Raw genomic sequence first — 20,934 nt, 5'->3', positions numbered from 1 at the left:
CATAAATTTACTTCTGAAAATGGAAAAGCCACTCTCAAAAATAACTTGCATCCCATCCAGTGTATACTAGGAAAATTAAGGATTGAAAGGATTTCTCATTATCTTCTATACTGAGCTAAATATATTACTGTACATCATCATATTAAGTCCAATGATAATATTTGGCCCTAAAAGGGGGCCTATTACAGTAACTGAATGTATACTGAACTAAATTGTTCTCTGAGAAGATAAGAGTAGTCTTTGTACCCTCTTACTACTTAAATTATTTATGTAAGTAAAGTAAAATTAATAAATATTGAACATTTTTATTTTAAAACAATGTTATTTTAAGTTTGTAATTTACTTCATCATAACTATTATCAACTAATCACATTAGAACACTTTGTCACCCTGAAAAATGATTTAATATCACCAGTTCTTGAAGTAGCTATTATCTAAAGCAGTGTTGAGTATACTAACCCATAATTGAATGAAGCTTTCCTATCTCAGAAGTGTACACTATTAGTTTAATATAAGAAATATAATTAATGAAATAACAGACAAAACTGTACAGTACAACATTAAGATATCTCTAGTACTAATGATTACTGATTAGGCAATTGTTAAAAAAGAAAGAAAAAATATGACTGTGTGGATAAAATTAATGTGTAAGTAAACAGGTAATAAACTTTTTCTGTCTATTATAGTTTTAATATTATAATATTCCTAGAGGTATGATAAATTGTTTGATAATTTTTGGTTGAATACACATAACAACATACAATTAATTTTAACGTGTACATTTATTAAAAAGAATATTAATTCTTGCTAGATACAATGAAATTAATCTGTAATAAAAATTTAAATCATAACAAAATAAGTAGGCTAGATCAGTTATATTTTACCAATATTAACTTCACAATACTGTATTTTCTGGTCACCACTATGTTATGGTTGTTTTAATTAACAACAAAAAATTCCTGGTTTGGTGATTAGGAAAATTACAAGTACAATTATTTAATAAATAAAGAACTATACTGCTTTACGTCTCAAATTTAATGAAACTGAATAAAAGTTCAGATACTTCTGGAATATGATATAATATCACTAAACTAATCAAACAGTTTTATTTTTTAAGAAAATAAAATCTTAACTTTTTTAACTAGTATAATGTAAAATGATGTAACAAGAAAAGGAAGTGAACTCAGGTGTAATATGTAACACTGAAATATTCTTTTTTTAATTTTATAATAAAATTTTAAAATTACTTGAGAAATAGATAGATACGTAATACATAGAAATAAGAGTTGATTTATTTTTAACTAACAGATATGATAATTATTAACATAAAACCTACAGTGTATCAGTTATGTCACCGTAAATTTTATGAAATGTTCTATATTTATTTTTGTTTCTTTGTTTCTTCTGGCACATTAATTAAATAACAGTATTACAGAAACAACATGAAACAATTTTCTTTTTCTGGAACTGAGATCTTCAAAACATATAATTCTGAAGTCATGAAACAAAGAATTGAAGTGAAAGGCACAAATTTTGGCTAAGAAATTATATAAAAATATTATATGTATGGTAACACTAATATAAAATAATATAAATTGTTTAAAAAAAATTTAGAAAAGAGTAAAATAATAATAATAAACAATAACACATAAGAAATCTCACATGTAATAGCTAAAAATAAAATAATAAGAAAAAGAAATACTTATGAACTATGAATACTAAACTTAAGAAACATAAATGATCTGTTAACATTTTTCTGTTACATAAATATTTGTATGTTTTTGAAATCATTAAAAGTAAAAACAATTGAACTTTTCTTTAATATTATGCTCTAAAAATCTAGTTTTTGTTTTGTTTTTTTTTTTTTTTATTCAATAAAGAGTATTTTAACTGACAACATTTCTTATATAAATTCAAAATAAGATATAACAATCATTAAATCTTAATGAATTAATTACAACATTTATTTATATTCAACACATTAATTACTTTTATATATATATATATATATTATATAATATCTTTTAACAGAACCTACACGCACATAGATTACATTCATATAATTATTCATGAATTTTTGTTAATAAAAATACTTACTAAATTAAAATTTATTAATTATTTTTTGATTCTATATTTTTATCAGAAGAAATATTTTTAAGTATTAATTGTGGTAAACATGATTATTAGTATATATATATAAATTATAAACAATTTTAAAATTTTCTTTTTATATAAACATAAATTTTATCATATATATTTTAAATAGTTTTAATAAAATAGCATATTTTTTTTATAACAACAATAATAATATTTAATTATTGAAATTCTAATTAAAATATGCGGCGTTACTGTATGTAATAAAATATCATTTCATTTCTTTTACCATTTACTGCAATTATACAGTGTGTATGACAGTAGTACATTGTTTTCTTCTACAGCATTTTTAATAACATATAAAAAAAATAAATACTTTGATAAATATTACAAAAATAAATCTTACACTCTTATGCAGAGTTCATTTCTTAAGATGATAGATCATGCAAAAATATGAGCAGATTACAAGCATCTAATCTGTAGAATAAAACAAAAACAAAATTTGTGGACAAAATGAATGAAAATTGTTTATCATTCATTTTTTATAGTCCATGAATATATTTAATGACATTTAAAACCTTTAGTTTAGTCTCATATTATATTTCTATTAACTTGTCGAATCACAAATGATTTGATGAAAGAGGAAATATCAGTGTCAAGATTCCCAAAAAATTAAATAAAAATATTAACTGAAATTGTTTTTTATAGGATGAAAATATTTCTTTGAGTAATTAATCTCGTGTTATTATACCGTTTTATAACATTGTTTGAATTTCTTAATACCAAAAGGTAGTGTTTTATTTAGAAAATGCCTTACCTTTAACAATAAAAGAAAATAGTAACCTCGCAAAAGTGTAAATCTGCAGGAATAAACACTATAAGATGTATGTACATGTATCCCTCCTAACTAACAGGAGTGGTATGTGTAATAACAACATAAGTAATTTTACAAGTTGTGTAGATTAATTTATGTGTTGATCACTGTAATCCACACATTAAATCTTATTTTTATATACCGTATTTCAGTGTCTGTATTTTACAACTGTTCCTTAATCTATTCTGAAGTTTAAAATGAATGAATTAAAAGTAAAATGATGCACTATGTATGTTTTTTTCATGAAGAAACCATACGATACTATAGCGTTTCTTAAATACAGAAACATCTGTTAGCAACTGATATGTATCAATATCGCTTAGCTGTTATAATGGCTAATTTATGATACTGCAGAATCCAGGTGTAAGTTCAGTTAATGATGTATTTTTTTCATTAATTACACTTGAACACCAATCCATGTTCCTTGTATGCTTTGGCTGCTCGAATCTAACAACACTGATTTCGAGAACTGGTCTCTTGGAAACCATTATGAACAGATTCATCATTAGTTAACTCTGCCATAAATGTTCTAAGTGAATGTACAACATATTATAGATCATAATCAATGTTTGAATCAGCTTTACTTTTTATAATATTTAATTTTAATATTATTAAAAAAAAACACTGTTGATATGATATAAAAGTGTAAAAAAAAGATAATAGATACGAACCACATTCTGGAACTTCATGTAACCATGATATAAATGATAAATAGTAGGGTAAAGGGCATTTACTATTGAAGAGCTCAGTTATTTTTTTAAAATTGCTTTTTAATTTAATAAATAAAATCAAATTTCATGATCTAACGTCTCAATTTATGCTCTGCAGTCTATTTCAATATAATTCAAAAAAATATATAATATACTCTCATTTATTTTCATAGAACTTTTCTACACACTAAAGTAATTTAAAATTGAATGTTGATTTTGAAAAAAATAATGTACTTAACTGCAAATTAAAAAAAAGTATATACCTACATTTTAAAAATAGTATTATATGGTAACAAATTTAAACATTATGAGAAAATATGATTTTTATATATTAGCATTATTACTTTAATTTCAAAGATATATATTTACTCAACAGGTATGTGCATATATATATGAAACAGATGAAGGCGAAACTGATAACATGTTCAATAAATGTATTTAATACATTTAAAAAAAATGTCTAAATATAATTAATTTAATAAATTTTAGTGTAAAATTTATATTAATATAATATTATTAAGAAAATCTCAACAATATTTATTTACATACAAAAAAAGATTCTGTTTTGATATTAAAATTAATTTACATTTAAAATTCAAATTCTACTGACCAGCAGATTTTATTTGTAATATATACTTTTTTAGAACAAATAACATTTAAAAAAATTAATAACTTTATGATAACTAAATTTAAAAACAATTTTTCCAATAACTAATTTTAAATTTTTTACAAGTATTTTTATAATAGAATAAATCATTTTATATTTTCAACATTATTAATGTAACAAAAATTTATCAGATTAAAATAATTTGAATTAACATAAATGCTTTTATTTATCAATAACATTCACTTCTTGATTTAATGATAATTATAATTATTAAAATGAAATAATTATAATTATACCATTATATATATAATGAAATTCTATCTACAAAAATATATTCATATACTTTGGTAACTTACTAGATTGAATTAAACTGATAAAATCTTAGTATCATTCATTACAACACTCATCAAAAAATCTTCTCATTTAATTACTTCATTATAATAAAATAATAATAAATAAATTAAATACATTTAATCATAGAGGTTTGAGGTTTCAAAATTGAACTGTTAATGAAAACAAAATAAAATAAATAAATAAAATATATTTTTTATGTAAAAAGATGAGTAGTGTAAATAAGCTGATTCAGCCCTGTCATTGTAGTGTATGTCGTATCATTGAATCTGTAATAATTCCAGTTCACATTTATGTTTATTCTCATCACCTATTGTCTTCTTATATTTGCCTTGATCAAATAATTTACCAATTTTCATTCTTACTGTATTTTTTTGCTAAAAATATTTGCTTTACCACTGTAGTGATGATAAAATAAAAATGTGATGGAACAAATGTATTATTTTTTAAATTTTATTTTCCTTTATTTTGAATAAAAACTAAAAAAGAAAGAGAGTCTTGGTTTTTTTTAAGGAAATAAATACATACAACCTTAAATCTTACATATGATTTTATAAATTCATAACACTGCAATAAATTATGTGACTAATTCTTTTAAATTATATTCTTTCTACAATAGCTGAAAACTTGTCATGATTCAACAGAAAATATTTGACTGCAATTGAAGGAAACATATATTTCTAAATCGAGCTGTTTGATTTTAAATGCAAATGCTCTATATATAGATTGCATATATTTAATTATTTTACTTTATCCCTGAGAAGTTCAAAAGATCGGAACAAACCCAAAAATGCATAAAAAAAATGAAATTTTGAATCTGTGTTGTTTTTAGAAAGACAGTTCTTTATTCCAAAAGTAGAGACAAGAATGAAGGTGAAAATATGGGATAAACATGTCAAACACTCATCAAATAATATTGGAAAAATAAAAAATATTCCATACTTTCAGTATGAAAATTCCTTATTTTTAGACAAATTTTATAACCTGGATTAAAATGGCATAGATTTAAATAAAATTCTGGCTATGTCCGTGACTGTTGTGATATTTTAAAAATTATTCATAATGTGTACTGTTGAAAACAGAATATTTTTTTTACAGAACTGGATTATCTTTAATACATGTTCTCTTTGACAGTTGATTTTGGAAAATTACAGTTTAGTGGGTAAATAAATATAGCATAAGTAAATAAAAATACAATTTTTTACTTTGCGTGATTCTGAAAAGATTTGTATGCAATTGTTGTCAGAGTCAGAATGAGATCAGTGATGTCATAAACTGCAAAGGTAAGTTAAAGTAATCATTATTCAATGAATTTTATTTAACTATAAGTGAAATATAATACTGATATTCAAATAATTTCCAATTCACCAGTAAAAATTTAAAAATAAATGTAATGGAATTCGTTTAAATGTTAGATATGAACTGTTACTGATAAAGGCAACTATAACTGTGAGAAAAAAATTATAAAAAACTTTAGTGTAACAAAATAAGTTTGATATTTTAATACTTAAAATATATATATTTTTAATACCTTGTAAGCAGCGTTACAATGAGTAATCAATTTTAGTATAACAATTCTGTTAAGATTTTAAAATATCTTTCAAGAAAAGCTATCTTTTCTTTTTCTTAGATGCTATCAACCATATTTACACCACTGAAATGTCAATTAGATTAACACTGTTCTTTAGAAACAACTGGATGCTGCTTTAATTTAAAAAAAAAAAATATAATGTAAAACATCTGTAACAGTTGTAGCAAAAAACCTTGCTATTATTTTTGTACATATTTGTTACATATTAACGTAATTGTTCGTTAAATTTACAATTTACATTTATTTCATTTTATAATTATGACCTGGGTCTGATGAAATGATAAATGAAAAATGCCAGCAACTAGATAGGAACTGAATCTGTTATATAACTCTTTTAGGGTATTGTTAGTTTACTCATAAAAGTATCTGAGGGCTATTTGTTTTATATATATATATATATCAAATATATAATAGTGTTAGAATTGGTAGTAAAAATAAAAATTTATTATTTAAAAAAATAAATAAAATTAGAAGAATAAGAAATTTTAAAATATAATTATTATTTTATAACTTTAAACTGTTTTTATTATTTTATTAAGAGACGAAAGAGACATGGCAGATTTAAAAAAAAAGTAATTCTTTATCAGGAATTTCTCACTTATTATTTGCCTTAAGAGAATATAATATGGCAGCTATGTAAACATGTATAGTTATAAACATGTAAGGCATTCACTAATCGCAGAAAAAAATCTTAATTTTTGATAAATATCATCAGTGATTTATAAAACTTACTTGCTGTTTTCTATTAATTAGATAACATTATATAATAAGAGGAAAATATATATACTTCTCAATTTGATTTGGGCATCTGCTCATGAAAAAAGGTTTTGCTACATTTAAAATCCATCAAATATCTCTGGAAATGATTAAAAAATTACATTACTATGGGCAATTATTATACATTTTTATGTATAATACCTGTCAGGGTAGTTTGAACTAACCTGACAAAATTCAATTTTAGTTTCATTTTTTTATGTAATGCATGTGGATTTTAATAAACATGAGTACTCGGAAAGGTCCAAACACTAATTTGGAATCAAATTGTGGACCTTTGGTTGTCCAATTAGAAAAAAGGCAAATCATCCAGTTTGTTAAGTGTTAAATAACATTTATAAATTACCATTTGAGAACAGTTAAAGCATTTTAAAAATAAAATATATATTATTTTTAAATCATTTTGTAAAATCTGTTAGAAACATTAAATAAAATTTTAATTTTAACAAATGATAAATTTAATATATATATATATATATATATATATATATATATTAAGAGTTTGCTAAATAAAAGATTATGATTTAAATCTATAAATATTTAGATTAGTTAAAAAAAGATATCAAATTACTTGGTTTTTAATTTAAAATTAGAAAAATCATGATTCTATGAAACTTATTTTAATCATTATTTGATCACATTAAGCCACCCATACATTGTTCTTTAAAACTTTCAACATGAGTTCATGTATACTTCTGTTTACATTCTTTGGTGGTTTTATGTTTATTATATAGTCCATATCCGACAATCTGAATACTATCTTCTAACTCAGGCTATACAATTTAATTAAAAATGTCTGTATCAGTTAATTAAACTGTCAAAACTTTATTTCACGCCTATACAGACTTAATTTTGTAAAATTAATGGAGGCAGTCAGCAGAAGAATTATCAGACAATATTTATTGTTTCTCTTCAACCTTTTTTTTAAAGCAAATATAATATTAAATAATTTTTGTAATATAGATATTAAAAAATACTAATATTTTAAAATTTATTTTTTTATTTTTAATATCTACTTGCAGTTTAATAATACTTAGACTGGTATCATTCTTTGTTTAGTTCTATATAGTAAACTATATCATAGATAAATAAATTATATTGCAAGATTAGAATTGAAATTACATTAGTCAAGAGTTCAATAACTATAATATTCTAGATACATCGTGCAATCAATATAAATCAAAATGATTTCAGTCAATAATAAAACACTAATTATGTAAGTACAAAATATATGATCTCTTTGATGTTATTATTTAATATAATCACTATGTAAATTTTGCCAACTGCTCCGATGATAAAGGAATAATTGATGATATAAATATATGAACAACTGATCTATGTATAACATATAAATTATATTATATTATATGAAAAATCGTTTACCTCTAAATACAGTTAGTATATAAATAAATTAATAAGCTCAAAATGCTGCATTTTAGAAAGAATATTTACTATTGAACAAATAATAATTAATGACTGCGAGGTTATGATTAATTTTTATTCATTCAAGGGTGGCTGCATGAGATCACTATGGACGAACTGAATTAACACAGAATTATTATTAGTTTTCCAATCTCACATGCATACAAACAAACAAACAAAGTTTAAAAAAAGTCTTACATATATATTTATGTACACATTTCATATATTAAATCATTACAGAAACTGAGTAATGGTCATAATAATAATAATAATCATAATTTATAATATACATATGGTTATAATCATATCATAAATATAATGCATGCATATTAAACATATTTGCATCATATATATGAAATGATCATATGAAAAAAAGAAGCCACTGTAATAATTTGTGGCACTAACATATCAGTTATCACATCCACCGCAGTTATGAGACTAGCTAATTTCCTACAACAACAATAATAATTGAATTCAATTCATATAATTAATTAATTATTAATAATAATGATGATGATGATAATAATAAAAATAATAATACAAACTATTTTTTATATAACACACAAATACACAGCAAAAAATCACTAATAATAATTTTTTTTTACATATTTCAAGTTAGCAGCTTCAACAGAATGCTAAAAAGCTTCTACAACCCATAACTTAAATACTTATTTATATATTTGTAAACATAACGTTTTGAAATATATTAAAGCACAACAAAATATATCAATCTAGAAAATACTAAAATGACAGTCTTAAACTATAATAATAATAATAATTATTATTACTTTATTATATCTAAATAGATAAGTAATTAAATTACTTATATATAATTACACATAATCAGAATGACCATAATTAAAATGCAATTAAATTGAACAATGTAGATTGTACATCTGGTTAAATTTAATTCAACAATTATAAATAACCACTCGGTCTGTTTTTAATTTTTAGTTTTTAAATAAACAAATAAAAATATATGACACTCACACTTATGTTCTTCCTGGAAATTTCACAAAAAAATCCGTTTTATATATATATATATATATATATATAAGAATAGAAGAAACATTATTTTATTTAAAATATGTAATAATAATTAATGTTGCATAAATTACATCAGAGCACTACAATATACAAGTATTACATTATACGAAAAAATATGAAACATAGAGTAGAAAAACTGAGCTGGAATTTTTTTCCAATTAATTACAATCTGTTAAATTAATAACATGGTTAGACAATATTCATATATATATACTTAATATTAATATATTTTATCTAAGATCATTCATACATATATGAAATTATCAATGATAATACATTGTAGTAAAAAACTGTTATAAATCAGTAATAATTACAATAATCACTTTTAAAATATGTAAACATAAGTCTGTTTAGATAAGACTTATTTTAAAGGATCAGCTTGAGAATTACAGAGGTCTGGAAGAGGTTACTATAATTACTTTTCTTTATTATTATTTATATACTTTTTTCTTTTAAGATGTGATTTAAGAACTCGACATATATTACATTACTTTCTTAACTTTTATTAAAATGTTTATTTTACTATGATTCTACTAATAAATATCGCTGTATGTGTTATTTACAATAGGTAGTCTGATATTTATTTTCTATACTACAATATTAATAATTGTTAAGTACAGAATTATTATGCTACATTAATTATAAAAGGGTTATGCTGTAATATTTTTATATGTATATATTTATAATTTGTTTAAGTATATTAATAAACAAAAAATATGTTTTTCTTTCTTATTTAAAATATTATTAAAAAGTAACAATAAACCACTCAGTTTTATAATTCCTTAATATAATCACCTAACGTAAAAAAATTAATTAGCGATTAATATTTCAAACATCAAAAAATATATAAAGTAACATAAAAAATAATACGTAATTTTACATGATTATGTCAACAGTTTGATAAATAATATACTTAAAGCTGCCAACATAATAATACAAAAATTCTAGTCAGAAAGCTATTTATAAATTATAACAAGTATATTAAACAAAAGTAATTAAAACAAGTATCTCAAACAAAATTTCTATTTTGTTTGAGACTTCTATTCTGTTTGTTAGTAGGCTGTTAGCCCATTTAAAAACAGGTAGTAGCAGTTTTTTTTTTCAGCAATATAATGATTTTGGTTATGGATTATGTAATAACTAAACTTTTAAATACAATTTCTAAAAAAATTCTAATCAAAATATGTTTTTATATAATATTTAATATGTCAAGTACACCCAAATGTTTTTTTTTTTAATAAAAACAATTTTAATAAAGTTAGAATAAAACATGATAAGTTAATAATTGAATATTAACATTACTAATGTTAATTAATTTGACAAAATACAGGGTTAATAATAATTGATAATAAAAAATAATGTCATACTTAGAAAAAAATTTTGCCATCTTTGGTGAAAATTAAATTAAATAAATTTGCAAATATTCAGAGTTTAATCACAGATGAAATTAACAGGCAATACTGGTTTAGCAACAATGAATAGGATGTTAGTTATGAAATTTTTAATTCAATGAAATTACAAAAAGAGCAGTGAGTACTTTTGGAGTAAAGTAACATTAAACAGTAAGACAAAACTTATAAATTAATGTAAAATAGTAAGCTTAAATCTTAAAGCAGATTACATTGTATCAGGAGAACAATGTAAGCCTACATTACTACAGGTTGTGATAGAGTAATTAATCCTTAAATTTTATGTTATATCATACATGTTATATGTATGTATCACACATATGATAAAACATATGTAAGTTACATATTTGTAAGTTACTACTCTTCATTGGTAGACTTGATGAAAAGCTAATCACGTGATCACTGCCAAAGTTAGTCTTTTAAAATATTTTACTTTGCTCTTTAGACTATACCACTAAATTTACATGTCTCTAATAATTAATATTTTTACTGATTTTCAATTCAGAAACTATCAGAGAGATGTAGCCTGTGAAGTTGGAATTACTAAGGTGACCAGGCTCTTTTCTATATTGGCTTTGTTTTACTTCATAAACTGTTGATTCAATGCAATGTTAAAAATACTTAATATTTTGTACACAAAAACTTCTTTTCTTTTCGATAATATGATGTAAAAAAGACTGTGTTTTGAATATCAAAAATATCCTTCTTATCTATTTTTATTTTTTTTTTAATTTTTCTAATGTCTACATTACAATCTGTTCAACTAGTGAACGATAAGCAACTCTCCCTCCCATGCCCCAATGACATGAAGATGATATGTTTGACATGTCAATGAGGGTATTCTTGATCAGAGGCCAGCCATTACTGGTTGATTGAACCCCAACCACCAAAGTACACTGGTATTCATTCTTTAGTATACAAATCTGTACAAAAACAACTAACTTTTACAAGGATTTGAACCACAGAACCTTCACCTTAAAAAATCAACTATCAAACAACTGATTTGTGACGATGAGTTAACCATTAGAGCAGCCCGGTGAGCTACCTATCTATTTAACCTTTATTTGTGTTAATTAAAAAATTTGAAAAAAAATATTAGCTCTTTAATGTAATAAAATTACAATTACAAAATAAAAATAAAAAATGTTGACAACAATTAATTTTGTTAATTTGTACGAATTGTAATAGCTTCAAAAAAATGAATGAATAGCGCAATGATAACACTTTTCTTGTAACTACACAAAAATATAAATTAAATAATCTTTTTGCATGATATTTGGTTCCTAGTAACTATAATTTATTTGTCTTAATTTATTTTTTTTTTCTAGCAATTGTAGGCTAACAGCCCAGTTACTATTGCTGTTGAGAGATAAATATTTATAGCGTGTGAAAAATGGCAAGCCTGATTGGGACTCAACCCAGGAAATACTGGATAAAGATAGAGAACTATTATTCTACTATGGAGATCAGCAGAGCATGTACTATTGCTACATAAGAATAATATTTCAGCAAAAATAATCCTGCATTTAGATATGTTTACGTAATATATTGAAATTAAAGTAAAAAATAATATCAGTTAAAAGGTATTTATAATATTTAAGTACTACGACAAAGTTATCACTCAGATTTAGATTTTTAATTAACTAATTTAAATGTTACCTTTGTAAGAATAAAAGTCATTAAAAGAAAATCACTAAGTATGTATTAATTAATTGGAAAAGACACTCTGTAAAACTCTTGCAACTTTTCACATTAATTTTTTAAATTGCACATTTTTTTTGAGAATGAACTTCCTTTATTTATTTATTTACTTAGGAACACATTCATATCAGACTGATATTTTTCATAAAAACTGAAATTAAAAAGGTGATATAATAATAAAAGTAAAACAAACTAAAAACAGCAACAATTAAAATTAACATAGTATTAGGTAGGAAAATATCTAGTTTTGTTTGTAATGGTTAAAAAAAAACCAAACTATAATTTTTCAAAGAAAAACATATTTTGAGCTGAATATTATGCTACAAAGATCACTGATACTTAGTATCAGTGGTAAGTAATAATTTATCAGTAATAACTTAATTAATAATGTCTTTAATAAAAAAATAGAAATGAACAACATTTCCTTAAAAATTTTTAAAATAAAAGAAAAAATATATTTATATATCTATTAATATTTTTCATTCTAATTTGATTGCATATTTTTTAATGACTTATAGAGAATAGAACAACAACAATTAGACGATCGGGAATATCATTTAGAAGTTTTAATTAAACAAATTATCCTAATACTATAGTTGTGCACTGACTTGAAGACTGTTTTATATCTAGTAATAACATTAGTATTAATAATTATAATTGTGATCACAGAGTAACTTCACGAGTAAATGGTGATCACTTCTCTTCCTCCACCTCGCACCATTAGTACACGTTCTAATCCTTCTGTGAGCACTTCTAGGAACTCCATATCTAGTCACATTTATTAAGGAAAACATTGAAATATGCATTATGATAAACTAGCAAATTTTTTTAATTAAAATTTTAATTTTCTGGTTAAAAAAATCAGACATTTAACTATTTTTTATCAGAAAATTTTTAACTATAACTATTTTATTTGTAAATAAAATTTTTTAATTCTGAAAAAATATTAAATTAGAAAATAATTTTTTTTGAAACAAAAAATCAAAATATAAAATTTTCACAGTTTAGTATTATGAAATATTAGGTGTTCCAAGGGCCGTCTTTACAGTAATAATTGTTCAGTAATTTCTTTTAGAGGTTGCACACTAGCTAGACTCAAGGTTAACAGTTTGTTAATAATTTTTGCTGTAACTACTATAGATTATTCATATGCCAGGTTTAATATTTTTAAATGAATAAGACACTGATGTTATTGCTTGCTTTGAAATTCAGCAGTGATCAATTTTTTAATCATTAAAATATGCTACTAAGTGAAATTCATAGGCAACTGTGCCAGTCATGTTAATGTGACGAATGGTGGAAATGTCAAAAATGGTGTGAAACATTTTATATTTAATCTGTTTGAAGCTGTAATCAGCTTCAAGGTTTAAGAAATGTTTCTTAAAGTTATTTGATAACTTTAAGAAACATGTTGATAATGAAATCAAAGAATATTGTTAAGTCAGTCTAGTTGGTGATGAACAGATATGAAATAAGTCCTTCATCATAGGTGTTTCTTAACAACCTTGTTATTTCATTTCAGTTGATAAACTTTTCAAAAACACCAAGTAACCAAATAAGAAACTGTGGAAAGTAAGGCGATACAATATGTCTTAGAAAATAAATATATACTATATAAACCATTATTATCTTACACCTTTTAAAAGGATACAGTTTGATTCTTTTTCTGCTTTTGTGTCTCGTGGAGGACCTGGGAGGTTAAGTATAACAAGCTGAGCATCATGTGATTTATTAACGATAACTTCATTAAGCTTAACTGCTGTATGCATCCGCCGAACATTGCCTTCATCCCTATTTTAAAAAAAAATCAGAGTATATTAATACAATAAATAGCATATGAAAATTAATTATAATGAAAAATGTAAAATTTAAGGAACAATTTAAGTGATTTTAATTTTTAATATAACATTATATTTAATATTTAAAAAAAAAAATTTACTGATTTTTAATAATCAATACAAAACTTACATTTTAGTTTAGAAGGCTGTATATAACTAAAAAAAAAAAAAAAAAAAATGAATAATTTTTCTTTTATATTACTGTATAAGTATATGTAACAAAAAGAAATTGATTGATGGAGCACCAAATAGTAAAACCAACTAACAAACTGGCTATTCAGTGAAATAAACTTGTTTATTATGAAAATGAAGTCACAAGTATAATATCAAAATAATTTTGTATATTATTCAATCATTGCCAACTTAATTATTTAGAAATAGTGTTTACTTGAACTGAATTTCTTTCCCATAATACATGAAAAAAATTAGAGAATATATAATCTTTCTAAAGTTATAAAAAATATATCAAGGCAACAACCAACAAAAGAAAAGCTTCTTATTTTTTTTTAATCATACATATTCTAAAATTCTGCCAGCTTAAAATTTATTTTTATTATAATATTAATTATAAAAGGAGCTTAATATAATTACAGAATATAAACAGTAAATAAAAGTAAATACAATGTAAATTATTAGAGTGTTTATAATTATTCTCAGAAATATATCAAACTATTTTTGAAAGTAGAAACAAAAATATCATATTGGTTTAAAATGCTGTTAATATAGTGTGAATTATTACTATGAGATAATAGGAACTTGCAGTTTATTAATCATTAATTCAACTGAATAAAAAATAACATGTCAATAAAGCACATTGATTGATTTACTTAATAAAAATTTAATTTATTGAAGTAGCTTCTGCAACTAGTAAAATCAGAAGTTGCCATTTTCTGTCATTATTTCACTGTACAGCCAATCTTTCTGGTAGACAAAGATAAACTGCCACTTGTGTGGCTATAAATTACCTATGTTTCAATGAGTTTGGCATACTGATGTCCAACAGTATTTTCAGTTTAATGAAACAGGCAACAAGAAACCATTGCTCCCCTCTTTTTCTAATATTAGATTATATTGTTTCTCTTTGAGGCATAGTTATTATACTTTCAGAAGTGAACTGTATCTGACATTTTCCCTTCAATTGACTTGGTTTAGACAGCTAAAAGAAAGTTCTTGTATAAAAAAAAATAATTTAAAAATAAAACCAGTACCCTCAATCATAAAGTCATATAAAGTGTATTCTATAAATCCCTCTTTTTTCCCTACACTAAGTACTGGTGAACAATGAGTATGTATTGGCAGTGCATCACAATGTTTGTAATGAATGAAATAAGTAATTTACACTATTTTATAGATAACACTATTTTTTTGTTCTTTAAAGTCAAATAAAGTATAAATCAATTTAATTTGACTATTATAATGTACTTAATACAAACTAATATAATATTAATAAAAAAATGCTGACAACGCAGTTGTTGGACTTTCCCATCACGCAGCTAAAGCCACATTCCATAGAACAAATTTCATTTGTATGGTTGGCAGGCTGGTGTAGCCACGAGGCTTAATGCACCAGGTACCAAGTCAACCGGGCGATCAAGTCTGAGATCCGGCCAGACTGAGTTACTTTTTTACACTTTAAATATTATTAATTTATTTAATTCTACCATTCACCTGTGACGTCACGACATAGTAAACTACAACAGCATTTTTTGGGATGTGGGAGGGATTTTGCAAAAACATTTTTTTGGCAAATATTGTTATTTTTTATTTGTTAACAAATGTGCCTAAGAAAAATATGACCTTAATTAGTTCTTAATTAGAAAATCTTGAGATACCCTCTTGACCTTCAAAGTTGAAAATTTAATGGCATCAATGCTCCATGTGTAGAAGTAATCTGACCAAGTTTGTCAAAATTGGTCCAGTAGTTCAAGAGATATAAGGTGATTTAGAGGCCAACACTGAACACACATGCATGAACGTGCGCGCACATACGAACATTAAAATCCTAAAAATTTCCAAACAGTTTTTTGATTTTTTGGGTACATTAGGTGTCAAAACATCAAGATCTGGTGAAAACCCCATATGCCCAAATTGGTCAGATTACATTACTTTCCCTTCTACAGCTATAGTGCTATATAGACAGGAAACTAATGATTTATATAAATAAACAAAGTAAAATGAAAATAAAAATGTAACCACAAATAAGACCAAATATACTTTTCACTTACGGAGTGATTCCAGATTTATTATCCCCTAAAGCTTGAGTCAAAGAGGCAGATACAGCTGATGATTTGTTACTTGTAGCTGGAGATTTATTACTGGCTGTAGGTGATTTTTCAGAATTACCTTCATTTTGTTTTTCTTCATTCTAAAAAAAAAATTAATTACAATTATTAAAAATATAAGTATATAAATATTATTACTACATTTGCATTGCTGTGATAACAGCAATGCAAATTGTTACTATAAAAATATATATATATAGTATATATATATAGTATATATATATAGTAAAATATATTACTTCTTTTTTGCTTTTAGAAAAATAGAATGTAATGAAAGAAAATCAATCCCCACAGTCTTTGTTATACCTTAGTTTTAAACTTAGATTTTTTAAACTTTATTTTATGATTGACCATTTTTGCATTTATCTGGTAACAATTATTTATATACATCAGAGAAATATGTTCACACTGATTATAATGGCCCTACACTGCATTTTCCTGAATATTCTATCTTGGAAACACATAACATGGCGAGGTATTCATGTGCATTATTATTTATTTTAACTCCATAAAAAAAAGTAGTCTAAATGTGAACTAGAGATTTGAGTGAAGAAGCAAGAGTTCACAAATTTCATAAAATTAGTTACTATTTACTCCTAGATTTTTATAAACATATAAAAATTTATCAAAAAATTTGTATTTTCAACAAGGAATAATTATTATAACTGTTTTTAATTTTTTTTCAAAATGAATACTGGAAATGTTCATTAAAATTACTATTTTATTTTAGGGATAAGAGAATTTAAGTGAATATCTAATGAAAGTACGTTTTCTCATAAAAATGAGTTAAGCTGTTAAGCTGTAACCTTCATTGTGAAAGGATGATGAAGGTTGATAATTTAAATTTATTCAATTCATAATTTACGAATTCTATCAAGGCAAATGTTGTATTGAATTCTACAGTCAAATAGTTTTTATCCCATTCAATTCTAAACTATAAATTTCTATTTCTTCCCCAAAATAATCATATTTTGTAAAGATTAATTCACCAAAATTTTTATTCATATTGGCGTTTTAAAATAAGCATATAGCAAAAATATGATTCTTTTTACAAGATATAAAATTTCATAAATTCTTCCCACATTTATAATGATTTATATAATAAGAATTTAATGATTGGAAATTACTTTTGAATTCCAAACACAACTGATTGCATTTGGAGGAAAAATTACTTTTCACAAATAAATCTGTAATAGAACTCCATTGTTTACAAAAATAACACGTACACTTTAAAGGATGTCAAATTTGATGAGTTTCAGCTTTATTTATGATAAATTTCTTTATTTTCAGGATAGCCATAAGATTTTTTAAAATTTAAATAGGCAATAAATAAATCTAACACTGAAAGTGGTTTTAATTACAATCAAACATTGGTTCATAATCTACTGACTATAATGTTTACTAATAGTGAGATAGATTTACTACCAATACAAACTTCAAAGAACTCTAATGGTGGATTTTGAAAACAGTATTAAATACTGATGAGCTAAAAAAAAATAAAATAAAGAGTTGCAGTTATAAGGAGTTAATCATTTTTAGTTTTCAAAGAAAATAAAGGTTTATTATCTAGTAATGTTGAAATTTTATTGCCTCCAAAAAATACATAAACAAGGTAATTAAATATGATCGATTATTTCCAGAGTAGATGCTCCAAATTACCATTTACCAAAACGGTTAAAAGAATTTAGCAAATTACAGAAACCACAACCATTTCAATTAAAAATAATTTTGACTTAAATGATTATTTAAAAAACAAGGTTTTTTTTACATACTGGTGAAATTGTTGTATATTTTGACGTGACTATAATGTATTCCAGCAATGGAAGGAAATACAGTTAAGAGTTTGTACTCATAGTTGAATAACAATGGAGATTCAATATTTAATATATCTGTTTGAATTGTAAATTTATTAAAAATCCTTTTGTGAAAGTTTTCAATAATAAGAATATTAAATGGTTATCCTCTCTTAAATTTTGTTCATGAATAGGGATATTTGTTAGATTGATTTAAGGTTCATGATATCTTTATCTTTCTTGAGATAAATTTTATTTTTGCAACCTATAACAGATGTGGATTTGGTTATGATAAGCAATCTGAACTGTTGCCTTAAGTTGTTATATTTTTTTAAGGTAAATTTACATTCTTTGTTGGAACTGTCGAAAATGAAAACAGCTGTTTGTAGTTTTACTTTTATTTTTTACTGTTATTCTAAAAGCCCTGCTAAAGTATTATTTTATAGTACAAGGTGAGCAACATAAAACTGAACCCATAATGAAATGGCTACCCAACACTATTTATGAAAGACTCTCACACAACTAGCACGACTAGTGGATGTGCATGTTACTACTGATTGTTGCTGCTGTTTGTCAGGTGGTTACATGTCAGTGCCGTATATGTTTTGTTGCAGTACAGTATAGTGAGTGCAGTTATGTTTGTGTAAAATGCCTTATTCAATCCACATGATAGCCTATACAGTGTTGAGCCCTATATTTATTCTGGATCGTTTGAAGAATCAGTATTCGTAGAAAAATTTCCAAATGCCTGTACCCCAGCAAAGAGTAGCATACACCAATTAGTTAAAATGTGGCCATGTTAATTTGCAGAACACCAGGTACGGATGGTGAGGAATCCTCACAAGATATTCGAGCGTCCACTTCAAGATGAGAAAATTGGTGTTTGGTGTGGTGTTTCTGGTAATCGTATAGTGGAATTAATATGTTTTGACCGGATTTCCAATACACAAATTACCTCGCAATTTTCAAACAATTCTATGCCCAATTAACTGATAGTGAAAAATAATATAGCTTCTTCCAACAAGACAGAGCAACATGTCACACATCAAACGTTTCACTGAATTGTGTTCATGAAGCTTTTACAAATGAACAAGCTGTCAGCAGAGGTTGATGGTCTCCACGATCCCAGAGTTGTCTACTTGTGATTTTTTCCTTTGAGGTTACTTAAAGGAGAGAGTTTATGCATCTAATCCCCACAATATTGATGAAGTGAAAGTGAACATTCAACAAGAAATCAACGCAACTGACAACATTTTGTGTCAGACAATGCTCAGTATGATCAGTCAAGAACAAAAGTGCATCGATGTCCAGGGTGGTCATTTTGAACATCTTCTATAACAACAAGGTAAATAAATGTAACATTTATATTACGTTTTATGTTTTTCTGATTTAATCTATCTATATCATTCATAAAATTTCATTCCAACATAACCTACTGATTCTGCAACAGCTACATTATGGGTTTGGTTTTATGTTGTACACTCTGTATTTCATAAGTACAGTTTGTTTGTCAATATTTTTTATTATTATTTCTTCTGTTTTAATAAACTAATTTTTTATACTCTTTTTCACAGTACCTAGTGATGATGTTTTTAGTGAAATACTATCTCTTTTTTTGATTTAAAAAAAAATATTTGTAAACAGTATTTGAGCACAATCTTAATTTTATATTTAATAGCAGCTCTTAATTTATATTTTGAAAGTAATGCTTAAAATATTGATTACTATATATATATATATTATAAATAGTATATCTAATATATATAGACATACATGTATATACATTCCAGGTACACTGCTAGCTAGCTGATAGTGTAAAGAGTGCTAATTGAGAAATTTAGGGATTCAGGACTGGGAAAGGACTATGAGTAAAGTGGCAGACTACCAATGCTTGATGAAGATAAACTGCAAAACATATCAGTTGCTATACAAAATATTCTCAACAATTCCACGTGAAAGTCAGTCCAACAGAAACTTCACACAAGGAGTTCATAAAAGGCTTACCTTCATCTCATATAAACTGAAAGTGGTTCAAATGTTAGTAGACATAACTGTGGAAAGTAAATTCAATATAGTGAATGGTTTCAACATTTTCTAGCAGACAATTCTGATAATATTTTAGATATGTTTTCTATACCGATGAGACGTGGTTCTATTTATCAGGGTATGTACACGCACACAGAACTCATGTTTATTGTCTGCTGACAATCCATATGCTGTACATGAAATTCTCTAGATGACCAGAAGATTCAGGTGTGGATTGCAATATCCAGGAGAAGAATTGAAGTTGGCCTGATATCCTTCGAAGAAAAAATAGATTCAGTTCATTACTGTGAAATCATTATCCAATTCATTGGTGAGTTAACTGAGGATAAAATTAATAATGCTTAGATTCAACAAGACATACAGCCAAATACGCATAAAAACTGCACACACAGTCA

At 24.6% G+C, this 20,934-nt stretch overlaps 1 protein-coding gene and 1 long non-coding RNA gene across 4 annotated transcripts in view; one reads left to right on the top strand and one right to left on the bottom strand.

Annotated features, from left to right (window-relative positions):
- The first annotated feature begins 499 nt into the window (after positions 1 to 499).
- Positions 500 to 20,349, top strand: LOC142321374 (uncharacterized). Its single transcript, XR_012755609.1, has 3 exons — positions 500 to 659; positions 12,208 to 12,462; positions 20,284 to 20,349. It is a non-coding gene; the product is annotated as an uncharacterized LOC142321374 (long non-coding RNA).
- The window catches only part of kcc (solute carrier family 12 member kcc), a 352,144-nt gene continuing 343,653 nt past the window's right edge, over positions 12,444 to 20,934 (bottom strand). For all 3 annotated transcript variants that reach the window (XM_075359404.1, XM_075359405.1, XM_075359406.1), the window contains 3 exons: positions 16,644 to 16,783; positions 14,232 to 14,371; positions 12,444 to 13,348 (listed from right to left, as the gene is read on the bottom strand). In XM_075359404.1, the coding sequence (XP_075215519.1) occupies positions 13,257 to 13,348; positions 14,232 to 14,371; positions 16,644 to 16,783 (372 nt within the window). In that variant the 3' untranslated portion in view covers positions 12,444 to 13,256. The remainder of the gene's footprint in view (positions 13,349 to 14,231; positions 14,372 to 16,643; positions 16,784 to 20,934) is intronic.

Source organism: Lycorma delicatula, chromosome 3, assembly GCF_047948215.1.
Source record: "Lycorma delicatula isolate Av1 chromosome 3, ASM4794821v1, whole genome shotgun sequence".
Lineage (NCBI taxonomy): Eukaryota > Metazoa > Arthropoda > Insecta > Hemiptera > Fulgoridae > Lycorma > Lycorma delicatula.
This window is presented reverse-complemented; position numbering and strand designations above follow the sequence as displayed.